Source organism: Acinonyx jubatus, chromosome X, assembly GCF_027475565.1.
Source record: "Acinonyx jubatus isolate Ajub_Pintada_27869175 chromosome X, VMU_Ajub_asm_v1.0, whole genome shotgun sequence".
NCBI classification, from domain to species: Eukaryota; Metazoa; Chordata; class Mammalia; order Carnivora; family Felidae; genus Acinonyx; species Acinonyx jubatus.
Genome location: NC_069389.1, coordinates 67,850,974 through 67,876,640, shown reverse-complemented (window position 1 = coordinate 67,876,640; position 25,667 = coordinate 67,850,974). Strand labels below are relative to the sequence as shown.

The window sequence follows — 25,667 nt, the reverse complement described above, 5'->3', positions numbered from 1 at the left end:
ACACTTCCAAAACTCAAACAGGAAGAAATAGAAAACTTGAACAGACCCATAACCAGCAAAGAAATTGAATCAGTTATCACAAATACACAGACGTTAAACAACATGCTACTAAACAATGAATGGGTCAACCAGAAAATCAAAGAAGAAATAAAAAAGTAGATGGAATCAAATGGAAAAAAATAAAAGCCCAAAACCTCTGGGATGCGGCAAAAGTAGTAATAACAGGGAAGTTTATAGCAATATAGGCCTAAGTCAAGAAGCAAATATAAATCTCAAATAAACATCCTAACCTTGTATCTATAGCATCTAGAAAACAAATAAATAAAACCTAACACCAGCAACTAGAAGGAGATAATAAAAAATAGAGCAGAAATAAGTGATATAGAAATTAAAAAAAAATAATAGATCAATGAAACCAGGAGCTAATTCTTTGAAAATCTCAATAGAATTGATAAATCTCTAGCCAGACTTATTAAGCAAAAAGGAGTAATAAAATAAAATAAAATAAAATCACAAATGAGAGAGGAGAAATAACAATCAACACCACAGAAATACAAACAAGTATAAGAATATCATGAAAGTATAAGCCAACAAATTGAACAGCCTAGAAAAAAATGGATAAATTCTTTTTTTAATGTTTATTTATTTTTGAGAGTGAGGGAGATTGTGAATAGGGAGCGGCAGAGAGAGAGGGAGACACAGAATCCAAAGCAGGCTCCAGGTTCCGAGCTGTCAGCACAGAGCCCAATGCAGGACTCGAACTCACAAACTGCGAGATCATGACCTGGACCAAAGTAAGATGCTTAACAGACTGAGCCACCAGGCATGCCAAAAATGGTTAAATTCTTAAAAACATGTAAACTACCAAAAGTGAAAAATGAAGAAATAGAAAATTTGAAAAGACCAACTACCAGCAATGAAACTATATCATTAATCATAAACTTGAAAAAAAAAACAAAGTCCAGAAGCAGAATTCTTCACAGGTATATTTTACAAAACATTTAAAGAAGAGTTAATATCTATTCTTCTCAAACTATTCCAAAAAAAAAAAATAGAACAGAAAGGAGAATTACCAAATTAATTCTATGAGGCCTGCATTATCCTGATACCAAAACCAGATAAAGGCACCACTAAAAAAGAGCACTACAGACCAATATCCCTAATGAACATAGATGCAAAAATCCTCAACAAAATACTAGCAAAGCACATCCAACAATGCATTAAAAAATTCCCAGCTATCAAGTGGTATTAATTTCTGGATTGCAAGAGTGGCCCAATATAAGCAAATTCATCAATTTGATACATCACATCAATAAGAGGATAAGAATCATAATATCATTGCAATAGATACAGAAAAAAACATTTCACAAAGTACCGCATCCAGTCCTGATGCTAACTCAGCAAAGTAGGTAAAAAGCAACATACCTCAATATAATAAAGGCACTCAATGAAAAACCCACAGCTAATATCATCTTTGATGGGGAACAACTGAGAACTTTCCCCTTAAGGTCAGTAACGAGACAGGGATGTCCGTTCTCACTACTTTTATTCATCATAGTACAGGAAATCCTAGCCACAGCAATCAGAGAACAAAGAGAAATGAAAGGAATCCAAATAGGTAAGGAAGAAGTGAAACCTTCAATATTTGCAGATGGCATGATACTTTATGTAGCAATCTCAAAAGACTCCACCAAAAAATTGCTAGAACTGATAAATGAATTCAGTAAAGTCACAGGATACAAAAATAAATGTGCAAAAATCTGTTGAAATTCTACACACCAGTAATGAAGGAGCAGAAAGATAAATCAAAGAAACAATCCCATTTACAATTGTACCAAAAATAGTAATATACCTAGGAATAAACCTAACCAAAGGGGCAAAAGACTTGTACTCTGAAATCTATAAAACACTGATGAAATAAATTGAAGATGACACCAAGAAATGGAAAGACATTCCATGTTCATGTATTGGAAGAACAAATACTGTTAAAATGTTTATACTAACCAAAGCAATTTACACATTTTTTTTCTTCTTAGAAAGAATGACAAATCTGGGGAGGGGCAGAAGGAGAGGGGGAGACAGAATCTCAAGCAGGCTCAATGCCCAGCATGAAGCCTGACTCGGGGCTCAATCTCATGGACTGTGAGATCATGACCTTAGCCAAAATCAAGGTTCAAATGCTCAACCAGTTGAGCCACCTAGGCGTTCCTACATATTTAATTCTATCTCTATCAAAATATGAACCAACATTTTTTGCAGAAATAGAACAATCATAAAATTTTTATGGAGCCACAAAAGGCTCCTAATAAACAAAGCAATCTTGAAAAAGAAAAGCAAAACTAAAACATCACAATTTCAGAGTTCAAGTTAAATTACAAAACTGTAGTAATCGAAATCATATGATACTGACACAAAAACAGACATAGATCAATGGAACTGAATAGAAAATCCAGAAATAAACCCACGATTATATGATCAATTAATCTTTAACAAACTAGAAAAGAATATCCATTGGAAAAAGACAGTCTCTTCAACAAATAGTGCTGGGAAAACTAAACAGAAACATGTAAAAGAATGAAAGTGGACCACTGACTTACATTTACAAAAAATTAAATTCAAAAGGGATGAAAGACCTAAATGTGAGACCTGTAACCATAAAAGTCATTGAAGGGAACACAGGCAGTAATTTCTTTGACTTCAGCCTTAGCAATTTCTTTGTAGAAATGTCTCCCAAGGCACAAGAAACAGAAGCAAAAATGTACTATTGGGACTACATCAAAATAGAAATCTTCTGCACAGTGAAGGAAACCATCAACCAAACTGAAATGCAACCTACAGAATATATGAAAATAAAAATTAAAATTGTTTTTGAAGAAAAAAAAGAGAAATGTTTGAAGACAATGACATACAGGGAGAAGGCCTTGCCAACTCCTTGATTTTTAAATCCCTCACTTTTTTTTACATTTATATATTTTTGAGAGAGAGAGAGAGAGAGAGAGACAGAGCACGACCAGGGCAGGGGCAGAGAAAGAAGGACACACAGAATTGAGGAAGGCTCTAGGCTCTGAGCAAGCTGTCAGCACAGAACCCGATGTGGGGCTCAAAACCATGAACCATGAGATCATGACCTGAGCTCAAGTCAGACACTTAATTGACTGAGCCACCCAGGTACCCCTCCTGAATTTTTGACTACTAGCCTCCAGAACTATGAGAAAAAGTTTTCTATAGTTTTAAATCTCTCAATTTGTGACAATTTGTTATGGCAGCTTAGGAAATACATACAACTTTTATAAAGTTCAGTTCCCTTGTCTGTAATGGTACTTACATTTAATTCAGTCATTTTGAGAATTAAAGGATACAGTGCATATGAAGTATGTATAGTTCTAATCAAATATTAGCTCTAATTATTGCTGGTTGGCACATTTGTAAATGAAATAATACCTCTGATTCAGATGATTTCATCCGTTGTAGTGAGGATCAAATGAGAGACTGAATGGGAAAATACATTTGGAGTGGTAATGCATCTTATCATCAAAGGTAATTTCCTGGATAAATTAATGATCCTTCTATCATGTGACAATGACTATGTTTATGTCAAAACTACATAGACTCTAGGACCATCTCCTCTACATGAAAATTATAAATAATGAACACATATAAACACGTGATTAGTCATAAATCTAGATGTAATAGATCTTTGTGTTTCCAGCCTAGAACAATTTCTAGAAGCCTGAAGAAAATTATCAAAATACTTTAAATTTTTTTAATGTTTATTTATTTTTGAGACAGAGACAGAGCATGAACGGGGGTGGGGCAGAGAGAGAGGGAGACACAGAATCTGAAGCAGACTCCAGGTTCTGAGTTGTCAGCACAGAACCTGACGCGGGACTCAAACTCACAAACCGTGAGATCACGACCTGAGCTGAAGTCGGATGCTTAACTGACTGAGCCACCCAGGTGCCCCCCAAAGTGCTTTTAAACACTAAGGACATAAGGTGTTAGTGCCATTGTGCCTATTAAATTTACTTCCAGTAATCTAAGGAATTCTTGTTTGGGATTTTTGACCATTTGTTTGCCTAACAGTCTCCCAAAAAATATCATCACATAACAAACATATTTGCTAGACTCCTGCAGACAAGATGACTAGGGGCATGGGTAGCTGTGGAGTGGCTCTAGTATAGTGCCCTTCTACATCTAGTATTCTAGAATGGTTCAGAAATAAGGCAGTTATGCAAGAAGGAAAGTCATTTCCTTCACCGTATTTGAGACTGCCTAGTATAATTGTGATGTGACAGCTTTGCATAAAACAAAGTCTAACTACCATTCCCTACTAGGCAAAACCCCAAGACTACCCTTAAAATTTATCACTATTTCTTATATTGATTCATTAACTGTAATGTCTCTTTTATTCATTCCTCTCTCTCCTCTTCCACTACTATATAAAAATGAGAGACCTGGAATTATATCTTATAGAAAGCTCTTGGCAAGCAGATTGAAGGGTAGCATGCTATTTAATACCTTCCAATTGCTTTTTCATCTGTGAAATGGGGAATGATATAGAATTTCTTTTTTTTAATTTTATTTATTTTTCCATATCAAATTTTAATTTGAAACAAATATATATTTATTAATTTAAGGGTATTACATATAGTCAACAAACATGATTAGATATGTAGTTTTTAAAGTTTATTTTTATTTTTTTAATGTGAAATTTATCGTCAAATTGGCTTCCATACAACACCCAGTGCTCATCCCAACAGGTGCCCTCCTCAATGCCCATTACCCACTTTCCCCTCTCTCCCACTCCCCATCAACCCTCAGTTTATTCTCAGTTTTTAAGAGTCTATTATGGTTTCCCTCCCTCCCTCTAACATTTTTCCCCCTTCTCCTCCCACATGGTCTTTTGTTAAGTTTCTCAGGATCCACATTTGAGTGAAAACATATGGCATGACTTATTTCACTTAGCATAACACTCTCCAGTTCCATCCATGTTGCTACAAAAGGCCATATCTCATTCTTTTTAATCGCCATGTAGTATTCCATTGTATATATAAACCACAATTTCTTTATCCATTGATGGACATTTAGGCTCTTTCCATAATTTGGCTATTGTTGAAAGTGCTGCTATAAACATTGGGGTACAAGTGCCTATGCGTCAGCACTCCTGTATCCCTTGGGTAAATTCCTAGCAGTGCTATAGAATTTCTAAAGGAATGCAATGAAACAATACATTAAAACAGCAGAGCAAGGAGAGTTAAGATGGTGGGGGTAGTGTGAGGTCCCTATGTTTGCTTCATCCATTAAACACAGCTCGATAAATGTTAAATCATTCTGAACACTGAAGAAATTGATCTGAGGACTTACAGAACAAACTGCACAACTAGGGAGAGAAGAGGCCACATTATGGAAGGTAGGAGATGTGGAGAAGTGGTTTGGGGGAGAAAAGGGTCATGGATGCTGCAGAGAGAGGAAGCCCTGATCATGGAGATAGGCAAAAGAGAGAGAAAGAGAAATAGAGAATGCATTGCACAGGGGATCACAACAAGGAAAACACTTCCCCAAAGCCATTGACTGGGGAAACAAGAGGGGTTGATTATTGTGAGTTTTTACAACCAGCAGAGCTCAAAGACTAGAGTTTTAGAAGTCCCTGCAGTAGCTGATATTGAACCCCAGGGTGCTGTGCTGCAGTGCTCCTATGGAGAAGGAGGGCAGAGGCCTGGGAACAGAGCTCAGTTAATAATGGATAGATAAATTAATCCCCTGGGATGCACTGGGAGAGACAGCTTCTTCTTCTTGGAGTGCATCTGGGAGAGATGGCATTGCTTCTCAGGGTACAAAAGAGCTGGTGGGTGCCATTGCGCTCCCTTGTCCCTTAAGCATCCGGGCAGAGATGCCTGCTGAGGGCGGCTAAATGGGACTCTGACCTTTTGCTACACTTTACTCAAAACTCCAAACTTCTGTGTGTTGTTGCGACTGCCCTAATGGGACAAACTAGCTCCAGTCCAAGTGTGGCAAGACCCTCCCCTAGTGGACCAGCATGGGTCCACGCAGTTCTAGGCCCCTAAACTTTGGAGTTTTGAAACACAGCCAGCATGCCTGAGATAAAACACAGGTACACTGTGCTACTAGGTGGCAGACAACCCAGGCACAGGGTGAAGGCAGGGATCTGAGGGATGCCTTGGACATAAGGGGGGATTGTTGCTCTTCTGTGAGGGCATCCTGGACAGCTGGCACAAACTACTTTCTCCGGGGATGAGGGAGAGAACTGGTGCCATTTTTCTCCCCCACCCATCAGCACAGACTGAGTTCAGGGAGCAGCACAGTGCCAACAGTGGAGGCCCTAGCTGCTTACACCAAGACCCACCCTACTGCACTTCTGCAGGTTTTTTTTTTTTTATTATTAGGGCAAGCGTGACTGAGAACCAGAGCAGTGGGCCCCTCCCCAGAAGACTAGCACAAACCCCCCTCATGCACCACATCTACTGATCATAGAGTGCTGCAAAGCTTCAGCTCTAGTGGAAACAGAGATCAGTCCTCTTTTAACAAGCAGACAGGGCACATCTAGTTAAAACTCACCATACTCTGGTCAAGGTCCAAACACTCCCTACTATAGGCAATGAGAAACTTTGCAGAGGACTGACCTGAAGGAAAGAGTAGCCAAAACACAGCAGCAGAGTGCACACAGAATACGACAGAACATTTCCTGAAGCACCAGGCCCTGGACAGTATATGACCTTGATTTAACAAAGCCATTACTCTCAGGAGCAGAAAACATGACAGGCTTTCCTAACACACAGAAGGCAAAGAACTAGACAAAATGCCAAGATGGAGGAATCCATCTGAAAAGAACAAGAAAAGTTCATGGCCAGGGATCTAATCAAAACAGATATAAGTAATATTCCTGGCCCAGAATTTAAAACAACAATCTTAAGGATATTAGCTGGGCTTGAGAAAAGCATAGAAAACACCAGGGATATAGCAGAGATATAAGACTATATCCCCTATAGCAGAGATAAAAGACTTAAAAAGTAGTCAGGCTGTAATGTAGTAATACATCTTGTGATTCTCTAAATATTAAAATAAAAATGTAGAAATGCAATTTAATTAAGTACTGTTATAAATGTTGCTGGCTTTGAAAAGAAAGACCTTAATTTTATTCATAAGTAACTAGAGAATGAATTTCTTAAGTTTAGAGGAAATAATGATAAACACTACTTCTTTTAAGCAGGGATACATTTGTCATTCATTTTTAGAATGTGAACTCCATAAGTGTTAGGGCAGATGTCAGTTTCTGTTTACTGCTTCATGTAGAACATTTGCTAACATATTGTACGTACTCAGTTAATGATTGATAGATAAATTAATACAGGAGGATAGTGTTGTCCCTTTATAGTCATGTTGAGCCATAGACATTGTAATCATCAGAGGAAATCACCAGTTAAAACATGAATAATAACTGGAGTGCTGTCTACGAAAATCCAAGACATGGACATTTTTCTGGCAAGGGCAAGGAGGGAGAAATCAAGCCCATTTATTAGTAAATATAGTAATCAGAAAAGTTTCCAAGAAGTAGTTTACATGGGAAAAAATGAAACAATGTTATTTTCATTATAGTTTTACTTAGGCTTTTCATTACACACACACACATGCATACACACACATACACATACACACACACTTATCTCCAGTGGAGCTTTTGCAATAAACACCATATTTAGAAAGAAAGGGGCTCAAAGAAGGATGCAAACCATAAGAGACTCTTAACTATACAGAACAAACTGAGGGTTGCTGCAGGGGAGGTGGCAGGGGATGAGCTAAATGGGTGATGGGGATTAAGAAGGGCACTTGTTAGGATGAGCACTGGGTGTTATGTGTAAGTAAGTGATGAATCACTAAATTATACTCCTGAAACCAGTATTACACTATATGTTAACTAATTAGATTTAAAGACAAACTTTAAAAAAAGGAAAGGGACTCAAATATGGAACTAACTTCCTCTTGTGAATACCTGGAATTTCTAAAGCCTTAATTTTCCCAAGGAGTCAGTCAGAGAAGGTATATCATTGAAGGTCCTTCGGAAGTAGCATTACAAATAGCTGCTTTTTAATCCAAGGCTCCACTTGCCTGGGCACAAATAGGTGTGTATTTAATATAATTTATTTGCATAATTGAGAAGCAGTACCCTGGTGGAAACAGCTGTATATGAAGCGTGATATGTATGATATTATATGGCAGTGTTGACTATTGACCTTTGTATCTACAGATAGCAGTCTATTGATAGGAGTTAATAACTCTCTTTACACCAAGAGTTAAAATTTCCTGCTCACACAGAGGTGGACTCCTATTTCTCACTTCTGCTATGCCCTATTTTCTCTTTCTTGAGTGTCAGGTTGAAATAAAAAAAAAGACTTGAAATGTCCCAGGAATTGAGAAATTGGAAGAGGAAGGAATCAGAGGGCATTTGGGATACTGATCCATTAGGGTTAAAGCAGATGGATCATATGCCCTCTTAATCTATACTAGGTCATTAGTACTTCCACTGGAATCTAACGAAAATTTCACTGAAGGGACACAAATAAGATGTTAATAATACAAGAATTGCTTGGAAAAACACAAGAGGCACACTGCAAAAGGTGATATTTTGTCAAAATAAAGATTGAGGATATAAACTGGCAGCAGTTCAGGAAGTGTACTTTTATAAATAGAAGTAAACATTTTGGGAAACAGATAATCTCCTAGTATTACACATCAATATTTACACATTGGACAAAGTCTGTTCTGTAATTTCATCGTCATTCTGATGAATTCTTCTTACCTACTAGAATCTATTTCAAGAAATAGCTGCAGAAAGTGATTTTGTTACTTTTAAACTTTCTCTTATTAATGAGGAGCAAACAAATGCTCTTAGGAACTAATTGTATGTCATAAATTCACCTTTCTGAATCACACAATTCTCATTTATATTATAAGGGGATTAGTTTTTAAGGTGGTATATAGACTTTTCTATTTATTTATTAAGGATCTATGATGAGATGGTTAATTTGATTCAGTAACACAGTGATTTTTACTCTCAAATCTACAACTCAGTTAAAATATTTTATTAACAATATCTTTGTATAATTGGTGAGAATAAGGTTCTACATACATGCCAAATTCTATTTAAAAGGAAAAATTTTATTATTAAAAGTAAAACAATTATTGGCTTTTATTGAACCAAAACATATACAAAAGCATCTTCAAATGATTTTCCCAATTGTGAAATTCAAATAATCATTGGAGTGGGCCTATTTAAATATTTAAATTCCAGAGAGTCAATTGAAGCTTCCACTATAATAGAAGTCAACTATGTAGTAGATTATAATATACAAGTGGCTTAAAATTAGTGTACTAGGTCATGTGGGTTGGTAATCCTTTTGGATAACCTCTTCCAGGGGTTATGAACACAAATGTAACAGATTATGTATTGACTCAGAGTACTACTTGGAGTCACTAGCAAGATTTATTTCAATTAAGTATTTTGTAGGAATCAGTTTGAAATTGTAGTGGAACATAGTGTAAAAATTACATCATATTAAATATTCACCTTATATATACAAAACTTATTAGAATGATTTCTGTAAGTAAAAATAGGGTATAAAGGTACATTTGAAAACTAATCTCACATTTTTGGTATATCCAAACCAAATACATATGACGACTGTTTATTTAATGGATACTTAATATCATATAGGTCCAAGAAGCTAACAAGATAGAGCAACATTAGCTAATTGGCTGACTATGGTGTTGTTACACAGATTCCAAGATATTCCAATTAACTATGAAATGTTATAGACATATCGCTTTTGGTAAAGATTTTCATTACTGGGTCTTTCACTACGGAAAATTAGTCATATTATGTGTATGACTTTATGTGTAGCAGAGGAAATCAGAATACTTATTTTACAAGGTCTGAGTTATGCTGGAAAATAATTGAAACAAATCTAATTGGTGATGGAAGTAGAAATAGAACGTTTAATAGAGAAATGATTGTTATATATAATGAACATGATTTTATCATTATATATAGTAAGGAGATTAGTTAATATTAAAACAGTAAAAATAATACATGCTTTTGATTGCATTCTATTCCCATTCTATTACTGTTGATTATCGAATTGTATTTTCTGTATTAATATAGAGCCTCCCATCACCTCCAACTTCACTTTGCATTAGGTCTAATCTTTTTTTCTCAAATTAAACAAATACATGCCATTTATGTGTTTTGTACCAGGTAGAAACAGCCTTTGTATGACAAGATAGCTAAGTCATATAAACAGAAATATTGTTTTAATTGCTTCCTTTATTTATTTAATATTGGTGCAACCACAACTAGTATAGCCAGAGTGTCAAAAGTGACCTAAAGATTATCTCCCAGGGTATTCATATTTAAATGCAAAATAATACTCTAGTATGCCTTTTTTCTTGCTTGATTCCAAAGAAAAACACAAATTTGTTCTCTCCTTAGAAAACCATTGTCAGAATAAGTGACAATTTATGTAATTTAGTTAGATTCTGAAGTTAAATAGTAGTGAAGAATAAAATTCAAACACCTATACTAACCCTCTCACAAAAGTTGTAAAAAATTCTAGGGGCACCTGTGTGGCTCAGTTGGTTAAGCCTCTGATTCTTGATTTCAGCTTAGGTCATGATCTCACTGTGGGTTCAAGCCCTGCCTCAGCACTGACACTGTGGAGACCGCTTGAGATTCTCTCTCCCTCTCTCTCTGCCTTTCCCTCACTAGTGTGCTCTCTCTCTCTCACTATCTCTCTCAAAATAAGTAAACTTAAAGAAAAGAGTTGTAAAAAATTCTGAAGTTGTTAAACAATGTATACACAGATTATTGAATTTGATATTTGAAAACTTAGTTTTGCCATTTAGGACACTGGCCAACACTAAAGATTACAATAATATTTAAAAAGGAGTCAGAAAAATTTACAAAATGGTTGTGCAGAAAGTCACATGGGCTCACCAAGTGATTGGCCAGATTTTTCAAACCTTATCTAATCTGCTATCAGATATATAGACAGTATTGAAAGCTTTCATTGTTTTCATATTACTCTTTTTTCATATATTCTTTTTTTCCTGAATCGAAGCAAGGTCATCTATTGCTTGTGTGGTGTGATGTAGTCATTTTATAGATTGCCAAAATACTTTCCCTTTGGCTAATTCAGAGAATAAAATTCCAAACCATATATAGCTTATTTTTTATAAATAACACAATATATCCAAAACCATTTATAAAATATAAATATTTAGCCAAAGATTTAGCACTCATTATTATATTATCTGTGAATAGGATCCAGGTAAGCTTATTTTTTATTTAAAAAGATCTGAAATGCAGTTTTCTGCTTGGAAGATCAAAATCTCTGGATCCATTTTCTTGCTTTACCATCACATATCATTTTTTCTAGGTCAGAACCATACAAATATTTGACTTCCATGAGATATATCCTGAGATATATCATGATTGAGTTATTGGTCCTAAATAATACAAAACAACCAGTCAGTTTAGACCCAAACTTTACAAAAATAGTTATTTTGTGCCAAATGAACACAGCTTAAATCTATATTGCTACTCTCCACCTTCATGTTCTGTTTATCAATAATGAAAAAATATGTATGTAAGCCCTGTTGATTATGGATCTCTACAGGAAAATTAATCTGTGTATTTTCAGTTTGCTAAACAAATGTTGCAAACATTTGTTGCCGAATACATTCTGTGTATTTTAACTTATTAATAGTAAACTTCCTATGTATCGCATAAGTGAGTGCTGCTTAATAAAAATAGAAAAATTCTGTCATTAAAGCTCTCAATTTTAGCACCTGGAATGCCAAATGGAAAAAATACCATTGCAAAATGCAAAAAACTCTGGGCACAAAACAACTCCATCCAGCTCCAACACTAAGATACTTGAATATCTAGCATGGCTTTTAATAGATTAAGGCCATGTCCCTAGGATGACCCCAGCCTCCCTTAAAATGCCTGCCAGGAAAAGCTTAACATTTCCAGGAGAATTTATAGTTTGTTTCAGCCAAAATTCAGTGATAGGCTGGTAGGTCCCTGAAAGCCATGTTAGAACAGTTAACTTTTAAAAGCTTGCAAATATAAATCCTTCCTTTCTCCTTTGAGTTGTAAAATCTACCACACAGAGCTCTTTTCTCAAGGAGTCAGGAGCCATCGCCTTGAAATGCAAACATTCAAGGAGATAGCTTTTACTTCTACCCACTGTGGTAGGGAAAGGGCCTAACTTTGGTGGGTGCCTTACTCCAACTTGCAGCACTACCTCCTTAATAAAGATATGAGAAGTTTTTTTTTTTTTTTCTCTTCTGGATAAATGCCAATTAACAAACCCAGGTGGCCTAGTCATATGGACCAATCCTCATTTAATGCCATTCAGTGCATTTAGCAAATGCAAACCTTCAGTATTAAAAAAAAAAAAAAATCTCCTGCCTTTTGTTTTGGCAGGGTTGAGCACAGGTTACATTGAGGTCTCTCCCTTACTGCAATAGGTATTACTGAATAAAATCTGTCTTTACCACATTTAACAAGTGTCTGGCTTTATCCTTGACATTATAACCATGTTCTTGGAAAATGGCAGCAGAAGACCTTATTTCCAAATTTTGTATTTTGAATGGTATTATAAGAAACCATTTATATTATCATTATCTTTGGAATCACTGGTATTGTCAGTAAACACTAACAATTACTTAAGTCACAATCCTTGCACTGACCATTATATAATTTGTAAAAAAATTCTTGATAGCATGGGTTACTCATGCTTCCCTCCACTTTCATCTGACCTAAAACCCTAGGGGAAAGTAGGTTTTAGTAAAAAGAATTAGCAGTGGATGATATTTTAAAAAATGATTCTATTGGATTTCCACAAGCAAGAATAAGAAAAAATAAATGAAAAATAAAACCCTCTCAACCTTTGTTTCAGATTCATGAAGAAAGAAAATTGTATTTACCCATGTGTATGTTTTGTTTGTTTTTCTAATATATAGTGGTGATTGGTAAGTCACTCAAATAAAATCAATGACAGTATTTACTGTTAGTTCAGAGACAACAATATGATTTCTCCTAATTTACTATTGTCCACTATGTGTAAAAACAGATTTCTATCTTTCACCAACGAAGATAATTCCTGCTCACAACCCCCAATTTAAAATGACTGTGGATTATTAAGGCATCTTTTGATTTTATTTAAAATAAAATGATCAGACAAAATAGCTGCTTTAGAATTAACTACTTAAGGGTTTCTGCTTAAAACTAGAAGTATTTGTGAAAACATTACCTTAGAGTATAGAAACATAACTTCATTATTAAGATTTACTGAAATTTCTTGGTTGGGTCGGTAAAGATTTAATAATGCTAGACAAACAGTGGAGCTACCATAGCATCATAAGTTAAATTATCATAACCACACAGAATGTTTTCTATAAATTACTACTAAATGCCCACTTTTGACATGAATTATGGGGCACTCACTTGAGTCATGTACCCTCAAAATAATACTTTTATTGATTGATACAACTTTTATCTTCCAAAAGAGATCCATGACAGATTCATTTAGAATGACTTCATGATCAAGAAAGTAAAGGTTGACTTTTTTCCAGTTTAAAATAACAACCTTTTACTTTGTAGTCCTTTGTTAGACTGTGAATTCCTTGGGAGATAGGGCACATTCTCATTAGCAGATTATCTGGCATATATTAGACATTCAAGACAGGATTACTGAATAAATCAATTAGTCAATGAGTAAAAACGTTGTTCTAGTCCTTCTCTGTAGCACACTAATTTGTGGCAAAATATTTCTTTCTTTTTAAGTCCATCTCACATTTTTTTTTACTTTTGTGCAAGCTTATACTTGTTTATCAAATATAAATATTTGTAGATTTGGTGCAAATTTATATTGCAAAGGCAATCAAATCACACAACTACAGTTTTATGTAGAAATAATAATCATTCTTCTAGAATATTTTCACATTTAAACATCGATTTTGAAAATTAATGTGATCAATTTTATTTACTTTTCTACTTTTTTATGGGAAAGCAAAAGGATAAATAATTTATTGGAATGCATTATAAACAATAGCCTATTAAGAAATGAAGAACAGATACATGAAAAGATGCTCAGGATCACTGATCATCAGCGAAATCCAAATCAAAACTACAATGAGATATCACCTCACACCTGCCAGAATGGCTACAATCAACAACACAAGATACAACAGGTGTTGGTGAGGATGTGGAGAAAGAGGAACCTTCTTGCAGTCTTGGTGGAATGCAAATTGGTGCAGCTATACTGGAAAACAGTATGGAGGTTCCTCAAAACGTTACAAATAGAATTACTCTATGATCCAGCAGTTGCAATACTGGGTATTTACCCAAAAGACAAAAAAATACCGATACGAAGGGATACATTCACCCTGATGTTTATAGCAATATTATCTACAATAACCAAATTATTAAACAGCCCAAGTGTCCATTGATGGATAAATGGATAAAGAAGATATATATATATCTACATATATCTATATATCTTTATTATCTATATCTAAATCTATATATCTCGCATCTTATTTATTTTAATATTACTCAGCCACAAAAATAATGAAATCTTGACATTTGCAACAATGTGGATGGAGCTAGAGAGTATTATGCTAAGCGAAATAAGTCAGTCAGAGAAAGACAAATACCATATGATTTCACTCATGTGGAATTTAAGACACAGAACAAATGAGCAAAGGGGGAAAAAGAGAGAGAGGCAAACCAAAAAACAGATTTTTAACTATAGAGAACAAACTGATGGTTGCCAGAGGGAAGGTGGGTGGGGGATAGTTTAAATAGATGATGGGGATTAAGGAGTGCATTTTTTCTGATGAGCACTGGGTGTTGAATGGAAATGTTGAGTCACTATGTTGTACACTTGAAACCAATACAACACTACGTTAAGGAATTGGAATTTAAGTAAAAACTTAAAAAGAAAGAAATGAAGTATTATAATATTTATTAAGATTCTTTTTTATAACAATAGTGCTATCTCTCATTTTTATGGAGCACTTCATATATGTTAAATGTATTTCAATTTATTTTTACAATAACCTTTATGGGTATCATTAACTCCATTATACTTTTGAGGAAACTAAGAGCAGTTAAGTAATTTATCTAATGTTACATGGTTTAAAATTTACCTATTATAACCCCTTTATTTTTACAAATGAGGATTTGAGGTTGTGTGTGGTTCAGTTAATTGACAAAGATCAAAGCTAGTATTAATAGAACCAAGACTACAAAGTTTCATGACTCTTAGTGCATTACTCTTTGCAATTTGAATAACTTTCATATTATTTCTATGTTTTAGAACTTTATAGGCTTTAGCCAAATTACCTTTCTGCCTTCTTTCTCTAGACAGACCAATTTAATCATAGTTGAATTTTGACTTAGGGGACAAGTCTAGGTAGACATACAGATTGGAAATTATCAGCATATGAATAACAATTAAAAACCATGAGGTTTCCCTTAGGTAAAAGGAAAGATAGTCCTTCTCAAACATTGGCCTGCATCAGAATTACAGAGAGTTTGTTAAAATTTGCACATTCCTAAGCCCCAACCCTATACATTCTGATTCAGAAGGTATGGGGGTACAGTTCAGGAATCTGCATTATTAAAAAGCACCTCTACTTCTGATGTATGTAGTGAAATAATCATAACTTGAGAAATACTGAAGTAGAGGGAGCTGAGAAAAAGCTCATTACAAAGTATGGGAGAAAAGCAACATTTATGGAATAAAAAATTGGATCCAAAAGAAGACACTGAAAAAAATGGTCAGATAATTGCGAGAAGAATTCCAGAGAGTACAATGTCACAAAGCCAAGGGAAGAAACAGTTTCAAGGAAGCAGTGGTCAACTGTGTGAAATATTGCAGGTAAAGTAAGATGAGGACTGAGGTTTCAGTAGAGTATTGACGGAAGAAGGTTGGGTTCTACAGGTTGGGTAGTGGATGAGATGTAATGAATTCATAACACAGACTGTCCTTTTAGGAATCTTGGTTTAGCAGTGAAGGATAAAGGCAATAAAATAGTTAATGGAAGATTCAGAATCAAGTACTATTTTATTTGGGGGTATGGGTGTTTTGAGAGTTACTACAGGTTGAGTGGAAAGAGTAGGTGAGTAGGAAAGTTCCCTCTTATAATAAACAAGGTGTGGAGGACATAAGAAGATGAGGATCATTCTTAGAAAGGAGGAGGAACATGTTCTTCTCTGTGCCTAGAAGGGAAGAAAGAAGACTGCCTGTGGATAAGAATCATTTTGAAGGTGGGAGTACAAGAAGTAAAAAGTTTCATACCTTATGCTTTATTTACTTTGAAGCTATATTATAATTTTTTGCATAACAAATTCAAACTGTTTTAATTTTCTGATGAAAGTAAATTTTATCTTGTAAAATATCCACCTTTATTTCCCGTGATGATTTTTGCCTTAAAGCCTACTTAGTCTAAAATTCAAAATTTCTTTTGGTAATTGTTTGCATGGCACATTTTTTCCATCATTTTACTTTCAAACATTCCATATTTTTATATTTCAAACATGTTTTTTGTAAGTAGCCTATAGTTGGGATTTTTATGCCTAATGTAACATTTGTTTTATCTTAATTGGAACAGTTTATTTACATTGGATGGTATTATTGATATATTTGGGTTTAAATCTACCACATTATTACTTGATTTCCACTTTTTCTGCTTACTTCCTTCTTCAATTTCCTTTTACTTTCTTGTTTTCTTCTGGATTATTATTTTCCAATTCCCTTCTATTGCATGACAGTTATACATTATTTTATTATCCTTTTAGTTGTTACCATAAGCATCCATGGTTTACCAAAGTACTTTTTCATTTTTTGGATAGTGGAAGGACGTTAGAATACTTTAACTCTATTTACCTCATCCTTTCTTATTGGTTACTTTTGTAATGGGTTTAAATTCTATATATTCTAAACCCCATATTATTGCTATTATTATCATTTAAGCCAGTCAATAATCATTTATATTCACATACATGTTTATAATTTGTGTTGCTCTTCATTCCCTTCTGCATCCTTGACCTTCCACCTGGAAATACTTTTCTTCTGCTGAAGAAACTTAAGTTGAGTGTGCTGGTTACAAACTCTCAGATCAGTTTGTCCAAAGAGTCTTAATTTCACTTTCATTTTTGAAGGATATTTTTATAGGGAATTGAATTCTAAGTTGGCAATTATTTTCTTTCAGCACTTTCACTTCACTTTTTGAAAACAGCATTCCATTTTCTTTCTTTCTTTCTTTCTTTCTTTCTTTCTTTCTTTCTTTCTTTCTTTCTTTTTGCATTGCTTTAGTCAAGGTTTCAATCTTCTCCCAGGTCTTGGCCCCATTTATTTTTATTTTTACTGATTGTTATCTACCTATTGCCTTTAAAGTTGTTTTAATGCTTATTTATTTTTGAAAGAGTGGGGAGGAGGGGCGGAAAGAGAGAGAGGGAGACACTAAGGCAGGCTCCAGGCTCCAGGATCTGGGCTGTAAACAGAGCCCGATGCAGGACTTGAACCCAAGAACTGCAAGATCATGACATGAGCTGAAGTCAGACACTCAACTGAGCCACCCAGGTGCCACTGCTTTAAAGGTTTTTAAAATTTGTCAAACTTTTCTGGTTGTTTTCAACTGGATATTTGACACAAAATACCAAGTCCATAGTTACTAGAAGTATTCCCTCAGTGTTCATAACTGATTGGTTTGATATTTTTGCTGAAGGGAATATGAGGCCATACAATACAATTTAAAAATGGCTGGAGTTGGATAAGGGATCTCTTTTGGAAGTGGTAAAATTTTGGACTAGCTTCTGAGAAAAGACAGCCAATCACAGGTGATTAAATAAACAAGTAATACTGACAATCCAACTGAACTTGATAGACAGCAGTGACAACCGGGGTAGAGAGTGGTATAATGTATCTGGATCTCAATTTTCTAGTTTAAAAAATGAATGTGGGGGCACCTGGGTAGCTCGGTTAAGTGTCCAACTCTTGATTTCAGCTCAGGTCATGATCTCATGGCTCATGATTTTAAGCCCCACCTAGGGCTCTGTACTGACAGGTCAGAGACTGCTTGGGATTCTCTCTCTCCCTTTCCCTCTGCCCCATCCCAACATGTGCTCTCTCTCTCTCTCTCTCAAAAATAAATAAATAAATAAACTTAAAAAAATAATGTGAAAATAGTTCCTGCCGTATTTATCACAGTCGTTTTTAGGACCAAATGAAGTGATGGTATGTATTTCTAAAAAATGACAGATGTGAAAGTAAACTATGAAGTGGTACAAATTTTAAGTCATCTTTTTTTAAAGTTTTATTTATTTAAGTAATCTATACACCCAACATGAAGCTCTCACTCATGACCCTGACATCAAGACTCACATGCTCTTCTGACCGAGCCAGCCAGATCATCTGAAGTCATTTTTTTTTCCTTCATGGGAATAAAATGCATGAAAATGAATCTTTATTTTGAGGATTATATAAATTTATTTATTTATGTTTAGGTGGTTTTTTTGTTTTATTTTGTTTTGTTTTCTGTTTTCCGTTTTTTGTTTTTTAGTAGGCTCTGAGCCCAGTGCAGAGCCCAGTGCAGGGCTTGAACTCATGAGATCAAGACCTGAGCTGATATCAAGAATCAGATGCTTAACTGACTGAGCCACCCAGGTGCCCTGGGTTTATATAATTTCTTTAAATTTTCACTCATAGAACTTGCATATACTGCCACATTCCCACAGCACTGGGGGAAATATTCTTGGAGGAAGGCTCTGAGTAGGCAGTAACTGAACATATCACAGAGCAATTGAGAGAGAATATGGTGGTAAAGAAGTGGGATAGAATTGGAGAAAAAGTGAAGAAAAAAGACAAGCAGGTACTCTGTGGGTTTCAAATTTATACTTCCTTCTTTTTTTTTATTTTTTTTAACATTTATTTATTTTTGAGACAGAGAGAGACAGAGCATGAATGGGGGAGGGTCAGAGAGAGGGAGACACAGAATCCGAAACAGGCTCCAGGCTCTGAGCGGTCAGCACAGAGCCCGACGCGGGGCTCGAACTCACGGAGTGTGAGATCGTGACCTGAGCCGAAGTTGGCCGCTTAACCGACTGAGCCACCCAGGCGCCCCTATACTTCCTTCTTTAAACCTGAGTTCTCATAAAGCTCCCTGATGAGGATAAATTAACACATCTCTCTCACCCATACTAGCTACTTCTGGAAGACTATCAAGGTCAGTGGTCAAAGGGTTACTGCAGAATGGTCCAGGGAGAACACCCAGCAAGCCTAAGGCTTGATTATGGTTTTATCCCCTGGGTCTTGCCATTTGAGTGAAAATAAGATGTCAGTCAAGTAGTTTTAGGCTTCCACTACTGAGCAGAGATGAACTATTTATGCTGGACGATTTTATAACATAGTTCATTATTTACAATTGTCACATGGGAAGAAATGGAATTTGTTTCAGATGGTGGAAGGACAAAGCCACTTTTTTGAGCTATATGATAGATTTTCAGAATGCACTATAATAACACATTTTGGGGATAGAAAACACTCTTCTTAAAGGATCCATATTTACAATGAAAATACCTTGTAGTCATGCAATATTTCAACATACAAACATGTGTTTTGTAACTCTGTTCTAACTTTTCTTACACTTGAAAATGATTCCACTATTGATTTATTTTACAACATAAAGTCTATAAAGTAGCCTTTTGGATTTTTAAATGTTAAAAAAGTGCTAAACTTTCAATTAACTAAGGTAAAAACAGTTACTTCTTAGATTTATCCCTTTGTAGAGCATACAGGTTGATTTTTTCCTTCCATATAATCATTCTGGGCAGCCTTTTTCTACTGCTCAACAGCTTCCTCAACAAAGCATACTGTTTATACCCACATCTATTAACTAGAATGCTGTATATTATATCCAAAAGTTACAATTAAATTTTATCTTTAATTTTTATTTTGGATTGCTGATGCTAATAACCAAGAGCTGGCATAGATGCCACAATTTCCTTAAACATGAGAAAATCTCAAAATCAAATATGGTATCATTGACTACTCACAGCATTGCAATGTTGAAAAGACATTTTGGATGACTGCCAAGAACACAGGAAATTGTGATTGAAAACCATAGCATACAATACAAATCTCAGATTGTGTAAGACTTTATGGGCTATGATAATGAAAACATTTGTGTCTTCACAATCATTGATCAAATTAATGATCATAGTCCACATAAGAAGTGCATGAAAAGCACATAGAGCCAGGCATCTTAGATGAAAGAAGAGTATGACAAGTTGTTGGTAGAGATGATGCCAGGGTGCCAGTGTACTTTCCTGGGCATGAAATAATGGTCCCAAAAGAAAAACTTATTGCTTATTCTAATTGTGGTTGCTATTGGCCCACATTTGTGGTTAGTTTCTTTAGCTGTTTAAATAAAAGCATCTTGTAAAGTTTTCACCCATCCCAAAGAAGCTGCAACTTTGTGGCCAGTGTTTAATGCAATATAGGAAGAATAATTCAGGCAACTGATAAAAGAGGGAAGCATACTGGCTTGGCACATTGTTTGCTGATGCAAAAGCCATATCTACATAGTATTTACTGTTTGACCTCCAGTGTTGTTTAATTCTCTCACATTACTTGTGCCCATGGAGTTAGCCTTACTGTAAAAGATAAGGAGTGGAGCCAACAAGAAGTATGCAAAGAGAAAAACATGTTTAATCTCAGAGACAGATTTATCATGAAGCCAGTGAAGCTTAAGTTTTAGGGCCCCTCACTTGTATAAGCCCCTTCCAAGGCCCTGAGAGTATTTTATGTTTGTAATATTGTTCAAATTTATATATTTTTTGATTTTCTCATTTGAAAGTTTAATTTGTGGGGCACCTGGGTAGCTCAGTTGGTTAAGCGTTCTACTTCAGCTCAGGTCATGATCTCATGGTTTGTGAGTTCAAGCCCTGTCATCGGGCTCTGTGCTGACAGCTCAGAGCCTGGAACCTGTTTCTGATTCTGTCTCTCCCTCTCTCTCTGGCCCTCCCATGCTCACATACTGTCTCTCTCTCTCTCAAAAATAAACACTTAGAAAGTTTATAAAGTATAAACTTATACTCTCAAACTCTGTGAAGTTTAGGCTCTCAAAACCTGGCCTCCCCTGTTAAATGTGTGCCTCACCAGTAGTCAGTTTGTGAATTTGATTTGATATCCTTCAAACTCCTAACACCATCTTCATATTCCCAACACGTCTGAATCTATAGCTACAAAACAAACATTTTGATGAAAATCAATAATAATCCATTTCCATGTTAGGAATTAATCAATCCCTAGTCAGGATATATGCACTAGTTAATGATTTCTTTCAGAGGCCACTACAGTAGGAAATAAAGTTGTAGGCCTGTGAAACAATATAAGATTCATACAATTATAAGTGGCTTTAGCTGTCATTCACTCAAATCCTACATCTTACATAGGAGAACCTGATATTTAGAGAGGAAATATTACTTGTTTAAGTTTATATCTAGGTTATTAGTGGTAAAGTAAGGATTTCAAGAAAATTATTTAATCCTCATGCTAATTTGTACTATTGTTTGCATTTATTTGGTTCATCATTTATAAAGTTTATTTCCTAACATGCTTGGATTTGAATATTTTGCAAATCACGTTTAAAATTCTATATGTCTCTACAACTGAGAGACAAATCATTTTCAATATTTGAAATCATTACTTTGTGTACTTCACCACCAACAAAGAATGTCATATTTTTGTATGTAGCTTACAGTTTAATTACATCCTTGATACAATTGAACAATAAAGATAACAGTTTATATTTTAAAGGTCTATCCACTTTTCAGGTCATTTACTTACTATTTCAACACAAACAATTCTGTATTAAAAATCTCTGCTCTCTCTCTTTAATTAAATTATAATGCTAAGATTGTTTTCTATGAAACTGTAATAATAATTGTGTTATGTTTACAAAGATAACAATAAAGTAAGACTTAGCAATAAATTAAAATGATCCTTGGAATACAAGCATGACATTTGAAAGTTTATTTAAAATTATAGCTTTAAAAAATTTCATGTTAAGTCATGTACTTTTTCTGTTGGAGCAAGTCTAAAAGCTATTTTTCCCTTTCCTTAAAAAGGGGACATAAGTCATAACTACATTACTTTGTAAAAGTACTGGAAACTCACATAAAATACTAAGACAGATGTAATCATTTGTAATTGGGCTAAAATAATGCACATAAAATATGCTACCTGACTTCACTGGAAACTAATCTTCAGGCTTATTATTTCTGAACTTAAAAATTCCTTAACTCAATGCATTATAAAAATCTTTACAAAAAGTTTGTAACATAATACATACAAGTAATATAAAATGCAAATAAGTTAATACTAGACTCAGTGGTTAAATGAACAAAAGTTATGAACAGGCAATTCAGCTGAAAGGAAATAAAAATGGCTAATAAATATAATGAAAAACATTTAACCTCATAAATTGTAAGATAAACAAATGTGACCAGGATTATGGCTATGATGTCACTTACATAATTCTATTTATATAAATAGTAAAAGCATAATGAAATGGTTATGGATGCATGCTGCTGATAAAAGTATAAACTAATACAACTCTTTAGGAAAATTTTTTTTTCAATATATATTAAGAAACTAAAAATATTCCTAAAGCTTCAACCAGTAATTTCATGCCTAAGCAAATAAGACTGAAAAAGGCTTTATGTGTTGAAATTCATAATTATGCACATCAAAGCAGTATATATAGTAGCAAAAACTTGAAATAATTTGAACACCAACAATGAAGAAAATAACAAGTTAATTATATGATCAAGTTATATGATCAAGTTTATATGATCAAGTTATATATAAAATATATACACACATGCACATATATATGTGAATATATATATATATCAATATTGTTAATGATTAAAGCAATTCATGCTTTTCTATATTTTCCACATTTTAGATAATGAGCAGTTACTACTTGCAAATTCAAAAAAAATAATTTTAATAATAATGATAAAGAAATGTAGAAAATAGGAGAGACATATATTAGTGTATAAGGAAAATGTCCAAGCAATCAAACACATACTTAAACAAAAATGAAGCTTGATTTTATAATTCTAGTAGGAATAAAGACAGATAAAATCCAATACTGGTGAAAATAAAGGTTTTAATTTGGCAGAATTCTTCTGGTCGATAATTTGATAATATAAATAAGCTTAAAACAATTTTACATTCTGTCACCATAATCAAAATCATAAGAATGCAACCTATGAAAAAAACCCTGTACCATTTTTTAAGAACTTTGTTTAAAAAAAACCCTGAAAGAATCATAGTAAGGTATTCATGAAAATTATTTGAATAATTAAAATACATTATACTTACAAAGACAATTATATCAGCTTTACTTTAAAAAATGTTTAATTATTTATTTTTGAGAGAGAGTGAGAGGGAGGGGCTGAGAGATGGATAGAGAGAAACCCAAGCAGGCTCTGAGCTGGCAGTGCAGAGCCCGATGTGGTGCTCAAACTCAAGAACCTTGACATGATGAACCGAAATCAAGAGTTGGACACAGAATAAACCACCCAGGTGTCCCTATAAGCTTTACTTCTAACAACTGAAAATTGGTGGCAATCTACATAATCCAACAATAATTGAATGATCATATAAGTTACAGTATATAAATTCAAGAGTAAAAAAAGGCACTTACTTAAAATTAATGTAATGGAAAAGAAACATGTGATTACATCATTTCATATACTGTATTCATTGATAAACATTGGAAGGAAACCAAAACTTCATAAATAATTGTTGTATTAAATTAGAGACGATTTTACAGACATTTAGAAATCTTTTTAAAATGCTTAATATTAATGATAAATCTTTTTTTAATTGCTTACCACTTGCATCCTAGATAATTTATTTTCAGGGGTAAGGAATGCTAGAATTTGTGTTTCCATTCTTGTAAGATCAGGTGGCAGAGCAAATATGTAGTGACAGATTTTATTCACACTCTTGCACTACAAAAGAAGAAAACAAAGAAAGAAAAGAAAGAAGATGCATAAAATCAATGTCTCTAGCTCAATTCTAAAATGTAATTGACATAATTTTCATTATTCAAAAAATGACCATATATATGAATAAACAAACACATGTGTGTTTGTATTTACGTTCAGTGGAAGATACAACATGACACACCAACAGGATGAAAAAATATATTGTCTGTTTTCAGTCAACTGTGTAGTATCCAAGTATAAAACTGGGTTAATTTTTAAGGACTCAATTGTGGTGTAAGCAACATGCAAATGAATAAGAAAAATTAAAAAAAATAGATATTAAATATTCATTTATTTTTGAAAAAAAATTCATGGAAATTTTAGAAAATGTTGAAGAAACTAAGAAATTATCTATCACCTAGAATCCTGCCCACAGAGAAACAAGGTAAGTATTACATTTACTTATCATGACTTCCATAAATAACTATTTACTGTGGATTTATTTTAAAATGCACTTTCTTTTCTTCAATTTTTACCAAATTTCACTTTATATTTTTGCTTCCCCCATAAAACAAATAAAAATCCAAATATTATATTAATTTCAACTATAAATATTTTCAAATGTATAACTAATAGTTATAAACTTTTAAAAACACTTCCATAATAATATCACAACCAGCAAAATTAAGAAAGCTTCTTAATATAATCTAATGTTCAGTCCATGTTAATTTTTTTCTTTTTCAATTATTTTGTTTGAATCTGGATCCAAACATGAAAATGCACTTTGACAAAGATTTTTGTATATCCTGTATATATGCTCTCAGGGGCCATTTTGTAATTTCTTTTAAATATGGCATAGTGTCTAAAAGAAATTTGAACTGTATGAATTTTAATATTTTGACATAACATAGAATTTTATTCTGAACTGTCAATAAGAATTTTAAAAAGGAAGGTCTCAACAAGTACAAAAAGACTGAGATCATACCATGCATATTTTCAGACTACAATGCTACGAAAACTTGAAATCAACCACAAGAAAAAAATGGGGAAGACTACAAATACATGGTGGTTAAAGAACGTCATACTAAAGAACGAATAGGTTAACAAGGAAATTAAAGAAAAAAAATTAAAATACATGGAATCAAATTAAAATGAAAACACGATAGTAAAGAATATTTGGGATTCAGCAAAGGTGGTCCTAAAAGAGGAGTATATAACAATACAGACCTACTTCAAGAAGCCATAAAAGTCTCAAATACACCTTACCCATAAAGGAGCTACAAAAGGAGCCAACAAATGAAACCCAAAGCCAGCAGAAGAAAATAAATAATAAAGACTAGAGCAGGAATAAATGATATAGAAACAAAAAAATCCCAGAACAGATCAATGAAACTAAGAGCATGTTCTTTGAAAGAATTAATAAAATTGATAAACCCCTAGACAGACTTATCCAAAAGGAAAGAGGAATTACCCAAATAAATGAAATCACTAATGAAAGAGGAGAGATCGCAACCAACACCACTGACATGCAAACAGTTGTAAGAGAATATTATGAAAAATTATGTGCGAACAT

The 25,667-nt window shown here is 34.0% G+C and overlaps 1 protein-coding gene across 2 annotated transcripts in view; it reads right to left on the bottom strand.

The window, feature by feature from the left end:
• The window catches only part of LOC106983764 (uncharacterized), a 415,282-nt gene that overhangs the window by 110,430 nt on the left and 279,185 nt on the right, over positions 1–25,667 (bottom strand). For both annotated transcript variants that reach the window (XM_027053762.2, XM_027053763.2), the window contains one exon: positions 23,999–24,118. In XM_027053762.2, the coding sequence (XP_026909563.1) occupies positions 23,999–24,118 (120 nt within the window). The remainder of the gene's footprint in view (positions 1–23,998; positions 24,119–25,667) is intronic.